The 16,268-nt window shown below is 36.2% G+C and overlaps 1 protein-coding gene across 1 annotated transcript in view; it reads right to left on the bottom strand.

The window, feature by feature from the left end:
• The window catches only part of SPINK5 (serine peptidase inhibitor Kazal type 5), an 83,583-nt gene extending 69,539 nt beyond the window's left edge, over nucleotides 1-14,044 (bottom strand). The window contains 4 exon segments of the mRNA NM_001102102.2: nucleotides 6,498-6,570; nucleotides 8,412-8,539; nucleotides 12,472-12,497; nucleotides 13,922-14,044. Coding sequence (NP_001095572.2) covers nucleotides 6,498-6,570; nucleotides 8,412-8,539; nucleotides 12,472-12,497; nucleotides 13,922-13,976 — 282 coding nt within the window. The 5' untranslated portion in view covers nucleotides 13,977-14,044.
• Nucleotides 14,045-16,268: the final 2,224 nt, after the last annotated feature.

The following is a 16,268-nucleotide window of genomic DNA, read 5'->3' as shown; positions in this document are numbered from 1 at the left end:
GGAAATGGCACCCCACTCCAGTGTTCTTGCCTGGAGAATCCCAGGGACGGGGGAGCCTGGTGGGCTGCCGTCTATGGGGTCGCACAGAGTCGGACACGACTGAGGTGACTTAGCAGCAGCAGATATGTTAGTCTAAGATATGCTCTCCCCAGAATGCCCAGTTCAAATAGCTTTAAAATCCATTTTTCTAAAACTTTGAATTCAAGGAGTATGTACTAGAGGCACAGTTGCTTTTTTTTCTTAGCATATAACAATCTCAGCCTTTTTATTGGGATGTCAAAACCATTTCACTTAATATAATTATTCATAGGATAGTATCTATATATGCTATGTTTCTATTTGTTTTCAATACACTCTTGTTCTTTTTACTTCTTTATTCGTCTACTACTGCCTTATTTTGGGTTAAATATTACTAGTGTGTCTCTTTTATTCTCATGTTGATTTTATGTATTTATTATACATGTCATTTCTTTTTTTAAATTTATTTTTAATTGGAGGTATACATGTCACTTCTGATTGGTTACTCTGGTGATTATAATAAGCATCCTAACTGATCACAATTTACTACCAATTAATACTTAATTTTAGTAAAATATAGAAACTTTGCCCTAATTGTAGCTCTATTTCCTCTATCCCTTTTTGTACTATAACTATTATATATGTTATATAATATTTGTACACCCAGTAAAACAGCATTATAATCATTGCTGTATGTAATATCTTCTAAAGAAGCTAGGTGAAAATAAGCAACATATATTTATAGAGTATACCATATTTACCATTTCTAGTGCTGTTTATTTCTTTGTATTATTCCAGGTTATCATCTGGTGGTCATTCCTTTTTCTAAAGAACTATATTATTACTTGTAAAATCTGTATGCAACAAATTCTCTCAGATTTCATTGATATGGGAATATCTTTATTTTGACTTAATTTTACAGGATAATTTTTGTGGATATAGAATATTGGTTAACATTTTTTTTTTTCTTTCAGCACTTTGAGCATCTCATTCCATTGCCTTCTGAACCTCATTTTATTTTTTTTAAATGACAAGCCAGTCATCAATTATAACCTGTATATATAATGCATTGTTTTTTCTTTTGCTGCTTTTAAAATTCTTTCTTGATCTCAGCATTTTCATCATAAGGAGCCTAGATGGTGGTGGAGGTACTGTTTAATCATAAGTCATGTCTGAGTCTTTTGTGACCCCATGGACTGTAGCCGGCCAGGCTCCTCTGTCCATGGAATTTTCCAGTCAAGAATACTGAATTGAGTTGCATTTTCTTCTCCAGGGGATCTTCCCAACCCAGGGATGGAACTCAAATCTCCTGTATAGGCAGGCAGATTATTTACCACTGAGCCACTAGGGAAGCCTGAGCCTAGCTGTAAATCTCCTTTATCCTATTTATAATTTGTTGAAATCCTTGACTATAAAGATTAATTTTTTCATCCAATTTGATACATGAAGTGAAAGTCACTCAGTCATGTCCAACTCTTTGCAACCCCATGGACTACACAGTCCATGGAATTCTCCAGGCCAGAATACTGGAGTGGGTAGCCTTCCCTTCTCCAGGGGATCTTCCCAACCCAGGAATCGAACCAGTGTCTCCTGCATTGCAGGCAGATTCTTTATCAACTGAGCTCTCAGGGAAGCCCAGTAATTTGATACATTTTAAGCTATTTTTTTCTTCAAATAACTTTTCTATCCAGTCTCCCTCTTTTATTTCTTACATCCCTGTTTCACATGTATTGATATACTTGTCTCAAGGGCTCTGCGACTCTGTACATTTTTGGTCAATATTTTTTTCCTTCTGTACTACTTCTGTTAAACTTTATTAATCTATCTTCAAGTTTCCTATTTTTTAACATTTGCTTTTATTTATTTATTTGGCTGTGCCCAGTCCCAGCTGGAGCACACAGGATCTTCAATCTTCATTGCAGCATGAGGGATCTTTAGTTGTGGTATGCGCTCCTACTTTCAGCATGAGGATTCTTGGTCGCAGCATACAGACTCTCAGCCACGGCAGGTGGGATGTAGCTCCCAGACCAGGGATTGAATCAGGGCCCCCGGCACTGGAAGCACAGATTCCCAGCCACTGGACCACCAGAGAAGTCTCCTACTAATTCTTTTTATGCAGTCTCAGAGCTGCTTCTCCCTAGATCTGCGTAACTTAGCAGCAGGCCAATGATTGGACACAGTTTATGCACAAACTTCTCAAAGCCAGTAAAGTTTTCATCCTCCACAGAAGGACCTATGTATGTATGGGAGAATATTAAAAACTCAGGCTATTTTTATATCTGCCTCAGCATTTGCTTTTCTTGAGGATATTCTTGTGTCTTGTAAGTGCTTGCCCATAGCTTCATGATTGGCCAGGACTTTGTGAATTGCTTAGTCCCTTTTAGCCTCTGCTGCCCCTTTATGAAGACTTAGCCAGAAATATGCTTACTGCTACAGCCCTAAGATCTTTCTCCTCACTGGAGCAACCAAAAATATCTCTGGATATGACAGTTTCCCACAACTCCAAATTCAATAAACCCCTTTCAACATTGGCGATGCAGTTACTGATCCACAGTCTTCTCTTCTTTGGTAGACCCTTCGTATCAACCAAGCCATGGGGGTGAGATGTGATTATTATTAAGCAAGAGGACCATAGACTCCCATCATTCTTATCCAAAGTTCAACAGTTTTTAAAACATCACTGATTATCAGATTAACATAGGCTGCTGGTCAATTTCTAGAGTGCTAAAGTGGTTATTTTACTCAATTTTGGGTAGCATTATTGTTGTTCCTTGGGGAGGGAATTTGCTGAACTCCTGATTCAGCAATAGTTTGAAGTGCCACCCCTCAGGGTAATTTTACATTGATTCCCAACCACATGAGAATAATTAAAAGGGAAAAGTAGAGACTCATTTCACTTATAAAAATAGCTTCAAATTTTCTAAATATTAACAATGCAAATTCAACAGTGTACTAAAAATGCAATGTGATTAGTATGATTTACTCTGAGAAAATAATGATTTAGCATCAGTGTGGTTATCCAGAAATGTATTATATTAATTGATTGAAAGAGAAAAATTGTAAAATTATTTCAATAGTTGCCAAGAAGGCATGTGATAATGAGTAAAACATATTGAGAAGAATAAAAACAGAAAGGAACTTCTAAACTTATTAAAGTTTACAGAAAAAAAAAAACCTATAGTAAACATTATATATAATGGAGAAACTTTATAGATATATAGCATTTAAGATGGGCTGAGAAAGGGCTATCTTAAGGACTTCCCTGGTGCTCAGACAGTAAAAGCGTCTGCCTACAAGTGGGAGACCCAGGTTCGATCCCTGGATCGGGAAGATCCTCTGGAGAAGGAAATGGCAACCCACTCCAGTATTCTTGTCTGGAAAATCCCATGAACGGAGGACCCTGGCAGGCTACAGTCCATGGGGTTGCAAAGAGTCAGACACGACTGAGCAACTTCACAACAAGAAAGGGCAGTTTGAAGTTCATTATCATTGCTACTGTTGAACTACTGTATGAACTCTAGATTATTGCCAATGATGAAAGAAAAAGAAATAAAGTAACAAAATTGAAAAGTTACAGAACTTCTATTATTTACAGATGATGTGATCAACTTCCAAGAAAAATACAAGAGAATTAACATGTAAAAAATAATAATTAACAAGGTATCATAAAGGTTTTTAATATGAGATCAACTTATAGAAATCAATAGAATTTGTCTATGCCAACAATAATCAGGTATAAATACCATAAATAACAAAAATACCACTCAAAAGAGCAGTAAAATTGCCAATTTTCTAAGTCTTAGCAAAAACATAAAAATACCTGTGGAGAATATTTTTTGGATCTCATAAAGTGAAGTTGCTCAGTCATGTCTGACTCTTTGCAACCCCATGGACTGTAGCCTACCAGGCTCCTCAGTCCATGGGATTCTCCAGGCAAGAATACTGGAGCGGGTTGCCATTTCCTTCTCCAGGGGATCTTCCCAATCCAGGGATCGAACCTGGGTCTCCCGCATTGCAGGCAGACACTTTAACCTCTGAGCCACCAGGGAAGCCACAAAAATTACATGAATTAATGATATGATATTCTATGCCTTTGGCGTAGGCAAGTTACTATTGTAAAAAGTCAATTTTATGCAAATTAATTTATAAATTCTCTGTAGCCTGAACTATCTCGAGTTCCCAAACTCGTTTGATTTTTTAATAAACTTAGTAAATTTTTTTATTTCAAATATTCATGTGGAAAATGTATTTCCTGTGCATAGGTAAGTCAACTTTGAAAAAGTGAGAAAGAGGAATTGCATTATTAGTTATTAAAGAAATGAACTAATATGAACAAATAAGGAACTCTGAAACACATACATGTAACCCTACTTAATATACTAGAAAGCTGGCAACCGAAATCAATGAGAAATACTGAATGAATGAAATGATCAATTAAAAAACAAAAGTTTCTACATAGACCAAAGATGTTATGCTTAGAAATTATGCAAGTTCAGAAAACTTGGGTGGTAGGAATGAAAATCATGAAAAGGAGTCAAATTGAAATATTAGTTGGAGGCAAAACCAACAAGTCTTGTTGATGGAATGGATATCAGAATTATAAGGTTAAAGAATGACAGATACACTAATGAAGAATAGATTGATGATGCAAGAGAGAGGATGTCTGCAGGAGAAACTTTCTTGAACAGGTAGAGCATCTTACTCTGAGAGTAAGAGGCAGGGTTAATTTTTGATGGGAGAAATCTAAACAGAGAGAGTAGATTGTTTTCTTTTATAGTGAGGAGAAAAATAGCAACAATAAAAATGTATAGTTGCATTAATCTATTCACAGACATGTAAAAATCTAGAAGGAAATTACTTTAAGGCACACAACCAAATATTAACTGCCTTCATTTATAAGTAAATCATTTCCTAGGTAGCAAAATATGTAACCATAAGAATGTTATTGAGAGGTCAAAATTATAATTCAGGCATAAAATGATAACAGAGAAGTATATTGTTTCGATATTCTAGAATTTTCTTAAAGCTCTTATTTTAAAATTCAGCAAATATATGTCTGTGTATGAAAACATATCACTAGTAATGTTTTAAAACAGTAGCATTAAAAATGATGTGTGTGTGTGTGTGTGTGTGTGGTGTATTTGGGGGATTTTTGTCACTTACTTGTATTTTGAATTTTTTAAAGCACCATTGATATATATGCTTTTCATGAAGAAAAAAGAGGAGGAGGAGGAGAATGGATTTTACATTATAAGCCTCTCTCTAAATGTGACAACGAAAGGCAGATTTGAAAAATCAAGTAAACCTTTCTGACCCTCACAGATTTGGGGAGCATAAAAGCAGCCCCCTTTTCCTCAGAGTTTGTAGTTATTGATCAGTTGCATGGTGACTGTGTCATTGTTGTAAAAGTGAGACCGTTTGAGCCCAGGCAAAGACTTTGGTTGACCAGGTCTATTGTGGAAGCTGAGGTGCTCAGACAGTCCTGAGTAACACTGACAAGGAAGATGTTAGCTTGGTTAGACCAGGGATATTAAGGTAATTTGGGTGTGCCTTCCTTGACTGATCATTTTGGTTATGTGTCAGAGGCATGAGAGGAGGAAGAGAAAGAAGATATTGGAGAAGAAGCTACATAGGAGACCTGGAATAATATGACTAGTTGTCAGAACACCTTGTGATAGCTCCAGCTTCATCAATACCTTATTGTGAGATGTTGTAGGCCAGCCAGAGACTTTGCCCAATCAGGGCTTAGAATTTTCATTTATTTATACAAATAAAAATTTTTGTATCATGGAAAAATTATGTATAAAGGGAAGTGGTTGTGTGTTGGGTTGCATCTGTATAGTTTTTTCATTTTATTTAATTTTTTAAAATTTTACCACAGAACAGTTTTCTCCAACAAATATTAGCCTGAATTCCAATTTGCAAAACAGATATAAACAAGCCAGTCTACTTGAATTAGAGGAAATCTCCAAGTATTAGAAAATATGTTCAGAGGAAAAGAGAAAGGAAATGAGTCACATGCCTGCTAACACATGTTAAACACTGTAGCTGACCTTTTAAATTTAGATTCTCATTTGACCCATGTTCCATATCAAAAGCGAATAAACTGAGACCCAGAGATACATAAATTGTCCAAATTCTGAGACTTGAACTTAGTTCTATAGTCCCATGAAGGCCTTGTTGGAACCAAGACAGGATAGTAGGAATGAGAAATGACCATGCAAGGCAGTCACCACACTGGTTTACTCTTACATCTGTTAGTGCCCAGAATGTTTTCAGAGAGTTGGGTCATGGGTTGGGCCTGTGGACAAGCGGTACCACATATTTAGCCCACCCCTGGACTAAGCCCTGTTCCCTCCCTTCTAAGTAGCTGGCTTTACAACAGGTGATGACCTAGTAATAAGGAAATAAACAGATCTGAATAGAGTTGAATGTGATCTCCAAAGCAAGTAAGACAAGTTGACTCAAAACAGTCTCACCTTTCCTGGGGCAGTAGCCCTGGAGGCTCTTGTTAAAAGCCTGTACCTTTTCTGGGATTTTGCTTCTTTTTCCCTGGAAGATAGCAAAGAATAGAATAGCTCAGACATGCTTGCCCAATTTTTAGGACTAACATCATACATGGTAAACTGAATTTTGGCTGTTCTCAGCCCAGTCTAGCTTGTCAGAAATGGAAGTATGTCCAGAATTGACCACAGATACCACAGACTTCTCCTGAGTACTGAAATACATCCATCTTAAATGTATTCCTATTGAAGGCAACAATCTCTATTGTTAACTGCACAGCACACTGCTGCTGCTGCTGCTGCCAAGTCTCTTCAGTCGTGTCCGACTCTGTGCAACCCCACAGACGGCAGCCCACCAGGCTCCTGTGTCCATGGGATTCTCCAGGCAAGAACACTGGAGTGGGTTGCCATTTCCTTCTCCAGTGCAGGAAAGTGAAAAGTGAAAGTGAAGTCACTCAGTCGTGTCTGACTCTTAGCGACCCCATGGACTGGAGCCTACCAGGCTCCTCCGTCCATGGGATTTTCCAGGCAAGAGTACTGGAGTGGGGTGCCACTGCCTTCTCTGGCACAACACACTACCCACCATAAATACTGCCAACATCCAGATGGTCACCAGCTCTAAAAGCCATTTGTACTATTTTCAGAAGGCTCTCTTTGAAAGGCTGTATTCACATCAACCCCAAATCTGCTTGCCTGTCTTGGTCTTAGGCTCCAGCCTCTTAAGGACCCACAGAGCACACTGAGCAATTTAAAGAAAACCTTAATGCCTCATGCAGTCTCCTTCTTTCCAGGTTTCCAAGTTTATCTCAATGTAATTTACATAAGTAACATAATAATTGACTGAGTGACTTCAAAGTGATAAATAACCTGCCTTGCATATTTAAAGGCATTGTATTTTTGTTTTATTTTTCAATAAATTTATTTTACTCATAGTTTCAGTCTCCTATCTAAACATCTTATGTTAACAAGTAGAAAACTCTTTAGTAAGTAATATACCTACTGGTTTACAGTCAGCTTTCAAAAGACTAAGGATTCTTCAGCTTGCCCTGGGAGTCTCCCCTCCCTAAATTTTGCCCTGCCTTCCTTCATCTTCCAAAATGTCTTCATTAGAAACATATGTGATCAGAGCTTTGTTATCCCAATATTAATAAGTATGTCAGATAAAATCCCTTGACACATTACCAGTTATAATTATCTTCAATGGGTTAGCTTAGTGTTGTCTTGGTACCAGAGTTGAAGTTTTGACGGTCAGAAACTGAGAATGGATTCCCTGTTCAAAAGTAAATTAAGTTTCTTTGATTTGAGGGTTTTCCTTTTCCAACCCAAACTTTTTTTGGGTGTCACTGGAGAGAAGGAAATCAAGTTAGGAAACATTGCAAAGGTGTCAGTAAACTTCCAGGATATTAATTCTGTGTTGCAGGCAGTTGGAAGCCACAATCGATTCTAGAGTCCTTTCATGCTAGCATAATCCTAGAGGTCTAAAGCCCTACTGGGAGCTCCCAGAGTCAGGCTATATCCTGCTTCTCCTGGTTGGCTATCACATCATTCTCAGGGATACAACAGTGTCAGGTCTTAACAGGCCCAAGAATCATTTTCTCCCAAGGTAAGAAAACTCAACTTGGAACCACATCCTCAAAAGACTATTAAGTACTACATAAGGTACTGATACTGAGTCCTCTGGGATATTTTGAAACACCATAAGTGCTTATTAAAATCTTTGTGGGTGGGTGGCATTTATCCAACTTTACTTGACAAAAGGTATCATCTGCTGAGCATTATTATTTACCAACTGAGATTCAGAAAAATATACGTGACAGAAAATAAAAATATATTGAGTTCACAGAATAGTGGTAATTCAAAACAATTGAAAGAAAGATAAACTTTACTCACAATATCATTTTGCACATAGCACATTTGTTGACAAACATTATTCCATCAGGACTTTGAAAAGGTTTTTTATCTTGGGAACAGAACAGTTTTCCATTTTTCATCAATACTCGATATTCACTGCATGTTTCCTTAGGAAAAATATGAAAAAAGTGTTTACAGAAACCTCATCACAGCAAGTTTTACCTTCTAAGAACAGTGTTATTTCATAACCACTACCCTCTTTGTATGGAAGACATTCACTCAACTTGATACAGATAATACAAATAAAATAATGAATCTGGATTGCCAGTTGGAGATTGAAAATTCACCTAAAAGCATTCATCTAAAACCATTAGCAAAATGGAAAGAACAAGGGACTTGGAGTCAAAAAATCTGAGCCTATATGACAGGGTTCTCATTTATAAGTCCAATAGTCATGGCAAATGAAATTCTCAAAGGCCCACTTATAAGTATACATGCTTCATAAGTTTTGTGCGGATTAAATATCATAAGCATGTAAATCCCTCAAAGAGGGCCTGATACTTTGTAGATATTCAATAATTAGGTTCTCTACCTCACCTCTTCTTCCTGTTTAGTATAGCTGTTGTTGTTGCCACGCTTATTATTGGAATATGCTAAGCTCATACATATAAAAATGTCTAATGTCATAGTTCAATAATAATTGTCATTGAAAGGTATATGTAAAGGTTGCTGAGAAGGTTAGAAAGTGAAGGTAAAAGTGAAGTCGTGTCCAGCTCTTTGCGACCCCTTGGACTGCAGCCTACCAGGCTTCCTTGTCCATGGGATTCTCCAGGCAAAAGTACTGGAGTCAGTTGCCATTTCCTTCTCCAGGAGATCTTCCTGACCCAGGGATCGAACCCAGGTCTCCCACATTGCAGGCAGACGCTTTAACCTCTGAGATACTCAATATATTTAATGAAGGCCGGGTATATGACACTCAATTTTTTTCTAGGAGCTTAGTATTAATGGTGCATTTGCACTACCTAGTAAAGCACTGATTTAAAATATTACACTGCCTATTAGTTTAGGAAATTCACTGGTCTATATTTTGTTTTGTTTTGACTTTGAAAAAAGGCTTCAATATCCTCATAACAGAAAACATAAGTAATTAAATCAAGCCTTTGATCCAATGCTGACAAATGCACCTGTTTCAAAGGATTGATTATAGAATTCTACTCAACCTCCTATATCTTTATAGTAATCATTCAGTCAGTCAACAAACACTATGAGGATACTATACTCTTCTAGGTGCCATGGATATAGCAGTAAATAAGGCAGAAGGATCCTTGGCCTAAATGGTGTTTACCATCTAATGGACAATGATGTACCTAACCCAGCATCCTACACTTGGGAGGCAGGTGATAGCACTTGCAGAATGAAGAATGATTAATGGTGAAGAAGAATACATAATTTCAGAGACCAGCCCTGGGAAATTTTGCTAAGGGTAACCTACTAAGACATCTCTAAGATTATGATCACCAACCAGTGATTTTATCTGAGTAGCACAATAACAATTTATGGCAGCAGACTGACAACTAGGTCTCTTGAGATCCATGTCTGGTCTCTGATTCTGTAGTATTTTATGCCGATATTGCAAGTTACTGCTTAACTGGCCAGATATAACTGAACCTACAAAGTCCAGATAAAATTCCTGTCATGGAATGAGAGAAGAGCCTAGTGTCTTTGTAATAAATATATATTTCTTGTGAGGCAGGTCTTAAAGAACATACTAGAAACAAAAATTCATGAAGAATGAAGCTTTAAATAGTTTCTATTGGTCAACTCTAAAAGAACATTATCAACGAAAATAATTCCTGAATTGGATTTCTCCAATATCACAATTAGATAAATTCCCAAATCTGAGAAAGACCCTCTTCTCTTATTTTTTTTCCCACACAAATGGACAACAGAGTCCCAAAGAATAGGTTTAGAAATTTGTTCACAGTTTGTAATCAGTAAAGATGGAACTCAGTGCGATTTTTCTGAGTTATGAGGTTATCCAGTGTATTCTCTTGGGCAAGAGCAAAAGTCCATAAAAATTGAAAGAAACAGTTGCATTTTTCTTTGGGAAAAGTGAAATAGCTTCCCAAAGACCATAATAGAGAAGGTTGAAACAGGAACAGGTCTGGACCATCAGGGGTTCTGAGGTGGGGAGATGACTTCCCTGCAACTGTTTACTCATGATGTAATTTCCAGGCTTTGGCTCAATTTTGTTTGTTGCTCTCTGTGTTTTCTCCACTTATTTCAGAAAAACTGGAGCCCTGTAGGGCCCAAGCTCTTTCTGTTTTCTTTCACTGGCTGTGATATCCATCTAATTGTCTTCGATTTCCTCCCCAGGCATCCAAATAAACCCCAGGAGCTGGTATCACCCCTGCTCTATGTTAAAGCACCAACACGGTTGATGTGGCTTCGTAATTACCCTTCTGGGATGACAAATGTAAGCATTTAGTAAGGATCCTTGTAGATCACTCTGGTGCTTTTCTGTGCTGCTCTGGCTCATGTTTGTAACGTTCAACATGTTTTATGGTACTAGAAAGACCTCGAGCTACCAAACTCGGAAAATAAAAAAATCCAGCATTGTAAGGAAGACCAAATCAATAGTTTTCATTTCTGACAAAATATTCAGACTATGATCTGAATTATTTCCAGATAAATAATCACTTTTCATCTTCTTTTTGCTTTTGTCAACATAAGAGGAGGCTAAATTTCTGTTTTTAAAATGCTTTTCAGTGAAATAAGAATTTAACAGTATGAGAAATATCAGTGCAAAATTTGAAGTATGCACTAGAAACTACCACCCATTATCATAGACTCTGAAAAAATAAACATATTTCTTCATGCACAGAGAGATTTACATAATACGCTTTTTTTTGAGTATAAAATATCCAAACAAGCGTGCTCTTTGATTATCAAAAATCCAGTCTTTTTTCCTACCCTATCATCCCACTCTACTTATGCAATGGAAGTTTCTGAACCTCTTTAATCAGCAAACTTCAATGAAATAACAGAGACTATAATGGAATTCTCTAGAATATTCCTGTAACAAGTTTCTTTAAAAAAAAGTTAACAATAAAATACAGCAAGAGTATTTTAATCATGTTTATGAGTTTTGGTGTAGAAAACAATCTTTGTATTATTTTATTCTTCAAGTGTTCATGATCTTTGAGACACGTAAATATCTGCTTCATAACCAGAAATATTTTAAATCTGAAATAATGGCACAGTTGTGCATGCATGTGTGTGTGTGTGTGTGTATAATTGGCTCTCTCAATGTGGCTTTCAAATATATTAAAAAATATTTAATTTCTATAGAAATTAAACACAGGTGCTTCTGCTCAGTCTGCTGTGAGTTGCAAGTATCTTCATGATTCACTCCCTCTGCATCTTATGCTATCCTTATTCTAAGGCTATCTTCTCAGAGGAAACTTAGTTGACTATTGAGAAGAACTGATACCATTTCCATCCACAGAAATTCCTATCTTCTATCCTTCTAGCACTAATCATTATTTAATGTACTGTATATTTTGCTAAGTTACTTACTACCTTGTCTGTTTTCCCTTACAAGGTAAACTCCATGATGGCAGGATTCTTTTTTTGTTTTTATATTCCTGGCACCTCAAACAGGATCTGACATACAAAAGATGCTCAGTAAATATGTACTGAATGAACTATATACACTGAAAATATACAAGATATAGACAATTCCTTTTTGCATAGTGATCATAAGAAAACTTATTTCAGCTTCCTGTGTGCGTCATGACTTTTTCAGCTGTTAAGCTGAACAAGAGTAATTCACTAATGTGTTTGTTTGTGGAATTGTAAAGCATTCCTTTAGTGTGATAGACAACCTCTTGCCAACCTCTGTTATCATTAATGCATTGACGTGTGTGTGTGTGATTTATGCCTTGATTCATAAAGACCTGTTTCTGTGTTTTTAACAAAGCTATTAGTGCCCATCAGTATAATATGTCTGTATTATTAATATGAAGGTGTTGGTCACAGAACATTTTTCTTCAGGGATCTTGGAATGAATTCAATGAACAGAAAAAGCAGGACTAACCTGATTTACATCTTCACTGGCAGCATCTGGGACAAAAATACAGAAACCAAAGTTAAGGGAATGTACAACATTTAATAAGTAAAATGAACAATCCACTGAGTGTAGTGTCTTGCTTATTTTAACAACAATATATTTTAAAACCACAAATTGATTTGAACACATTAAAATGCACCATGGCAAGTAAAGTGAGGGCATTGCACCAGCAGTATATACAATAACAAAGACCTTTCATTCATAAAGTGCCAATTTCTTCGAAAAATAATATTCATATACTTTCTGACCCCCTCAAAATATCTAACTTCTTAAAAAATCCTTTCAGAACAAAGTATTGTAGGCTTCTTTTAAAATTATAACACACATATCCAATATATCAATCACAGTTTTAAGGAATAGTGTAGCATAAAGTTTATATCCTATATACATAAAATTAAATTTTCTGGATTCTGGTAATACCGTCTCCTCGTCACAGCCACAAAATTTAGAGATCTGGTAAATATTATGCCTTGATTCATAAACACCTGTTTCTGTGTTTTTTAACAAAGCTATTAGTGCCCATCAGTATAATATGTCTGTATTATTAATATGAAGGTATTGGTCACAGAACATTAAAATTAAAATTACAGACTAATACGCTCTCTCATTAACAGACTATTTTTGGTACCAAGATACTCATTTTAGGAAAGTGGGTATCATTTGTATATAATAGTCTCCTCACTCTCCATATCTGAAGTTTCCTTTTAAAATACATAAAACTTCACAGCAAGTTAAGTCTAGGTAATCTATGTTCCCTTCAAATTCAGATAGCAAAAGCAAAAACCTATCATCTCCTGGCACCCAAAGAAGAAAGACCCTTACCATGTAGAAGAAATACTTCCAATTCATTTAGGATTTGAAAACACAAAAATAAAATTTGCTAGAAAGCATGCTGGTTTAAAACCAGATGATTGAATTTGATTTTTTAATGTTTATATATAAGTAGAGTATTAAAGTATACATATTAAGTACATCTAAGTTTTAAATATCTGTTGTATACATAATTCATATAATTATGTTTCATACATTTAATATTCTAAATATGTAAATATATATATAATTCATATCACTATGAACTGATATGTTTGGTGAGGGGAATAAGGAGAAGACTCTATTAGCTTTTCAGAATTAATGTTGAATTAATGGAAGAATTTCTGATGGATAAAAATTCAGATTATCTCACACTACATGTCCTTTTTAAAGATACCCTATTTATAAAGTTGCATATCTAATTCTTCAAAACTCTATGTCTGGCAAGATAGTTCAGGGTTTTGTATACACATGCATGTGCGCGCGCGCACACACACACACACACACACACACACACACACACTGAGGAGGGAGGAAGGGAGAGAAGTCTCTGCCTAGAGCTTTGGAATGTGTGGCAAGAGGCTTAGATTACAGGCAAATTGCTCACCTTGTATGAGACAAACAGCCAGGGTCAGAAGCATTGGCACTGTGGTTATCTTCATGTTGATGATGATGTAAGTTGGTTACCAGTCTGCTTCTTGCATTGCTCACCAGCTGGTGCTCTAAGACTGAAGCCGTGGAGATGCAGCTCACTTTTATAATATAACTGTGGGTAACACCCACAACAGCCAACACTGCAAAACCAGTTGTTCAAGGTCATGCTAAACTTAATATACCACATCAATTTAGTTTCCATCTTTTAGGATCCTGTCAAGGTGGCAGATTCGCACAAAAGCTATTTCTAAAGTAGTTCTAATGTGTTTTCAAGATACCTGCCCTAGAAGGCAAGAGATTATGTCCAAAACTCCAAGTTTAACACTCCAGAGTCCAATATGAGAACTGAATTTCTCACCAACCCTAGACACATTTCCTCATACACAAACGTGTTTCTAATTCAGCTCCCTTCATAAGTGAGAAGGGAGGGGAAAATAAGGCAGATGGGTTGTCCTACAAGTCAGGTAAAGATTTAAAGACATCTGGAGAAAGCTGCTGCTAGCAAGAGCACCCAGGGTTCCTTTTGCTTCCATCTGCATCTGTCCTAGAGTGTTTCAATTCAGTGTCACAGACTCATATATAAGTTATAAAATGACCCTAAGGGATAACTATCAAAATTCAAACACTGAAGACTTGGGGAAACAGAAACTAACAGAAGAAGCTATGAGTTTCCCAAAAGCTCACCATTGAGATGGAAGAGAAGACCACAATTTCAACATTTTTTCAACTCCATACTCTTTCACCCACTATACATTAGTAAAGGCAGAAAGATGTGAAATCGAAACTTGTGCATAGCTACTCACATTCTCCACCAAAAAAAAAAAAAAAAAGCTTGCACACAGCTACTTTTAAAGTTTTTCAATCTGAAAGACATTTTAAATGTGCAAGCTTTTTCTGTAGCTAGCCAAACATCATAATCATAAACATTAGAGATGCACGGTTTAACTTTCCACAGTCCATCACTTTCCAAATTACTGTTTGGAAATTTTCACTTAAATCAGTTTTAGATTAAGTTTACTCCTGTAATACTTCATTATTTAGTTTCCCAAGAAGTAAAGAAGAAACAAAATATCTAAAAGTATAGATAACTTTTCCAGAGAAAGTATCTTCTCCTTAGTTCCTTCTTCCATTCTATAAGCAATGCCTTTTGTCTACTGGTTTATTTTACTCCATTCAATAAAGCACCTGGAGAATTACGCAAAGGTGACTGAAATCAAAGCCAAATGGTTGGATTCTGGTATTCTATACATTTCCAAATCTATAGAAAGGAAATTTGGATTCAATGGGATCAAAGCCCTTTTTAAAGATTGTTTCAGAAAACTGATCTAAGGCTAGCCAATGCTGAGGTCGTGTCAATATTCTGAATATACCATCAAAGCCATAGTGTTTCCTTTTCTTTCTTTCATGAAATAATTTCTTTCCTATAAAATATAATCATTGGTCTCAAAGTCTGTGCTGTATTTCTGTATTTCTTTCCAACAGTTTAGTAAAATTAGTAACCATAGAAAGCAAGTTCAGATTGCATTACTATTACAGATTAGAAAATTGATATCTGTCATAGCTTAATGGAAAGAGAATGGGACAGGGAATCAGAAAATTTTTCTGTTTCTGTCTTTGCAACTATACAGTGTAATGGAAATGAACATGGTTTTGGCTCACGGTAAACCTGGGTTAAAATCTTGATCATGAGTTACCAGCCATGTTGCCTTGGGCAAATCACTTATTTTCTTTCAGCCCGTTTCCAAATATGTAAAGCAGGGATAGTAAAACTATACTGTACAATTGTTATAAGAGTTAGAGGTAAATCATGTGTGTGTGTGTGTGTGTGTGTAATGTTCAGGGAAATTCCAAGTACATGTGATAAGCTTTATAGTTGATAGCTGGTCTTGCATTTTCATCTCATTATAATAATGTGGCTTCCTAGGTAATTTCTAAGATTCCAAGAAAAGTCAACATCTCTTACACGTGGTCCACAATGACAGATTTAAGTTTGCTCAGCATAGAAATAACAATCCCAAAACATTCTGAAGTAAAATCAAAAAGTCAAGATACAAGCTCTCTTTTTCATCCTATCATTGTGTTCTAAACCATGATACCTAAAACAAATCAAAGTATTAGCCATTTAAATTTGCTGAAGCTGTTGCTAGATTTTGGTCATCATTGATTCCTGTAAAAATCATCTTCTGTATAATGACATGCCAATACTAATTTTTTAATCTTCCATTTATTCTGGTAGAACATATGAAATGTGTTCTAACTATACACTCTTACTGATGGTGTGTGCGTGGGTGTGCGGTCAG

Source organism: Bos taurus, chromosome 7, assembly GCF_002263795.3.
Source record: "Bos taurus isolate L1 Dominette 01449 registration number 42190680 breed Hereford chromosome 7, ARS-UCD2.0, whole genome shotgun sequence".
NCBI lineage: Eukaryota > Metazoa > Chordata > Mammalia > Artiodactyla > Bovidae > Bos > Bos taurus.
Note: the sequence above shows the minus strand (reverse complement) of the source record. Positions and strands in the feature narration are given on the sequence as shown.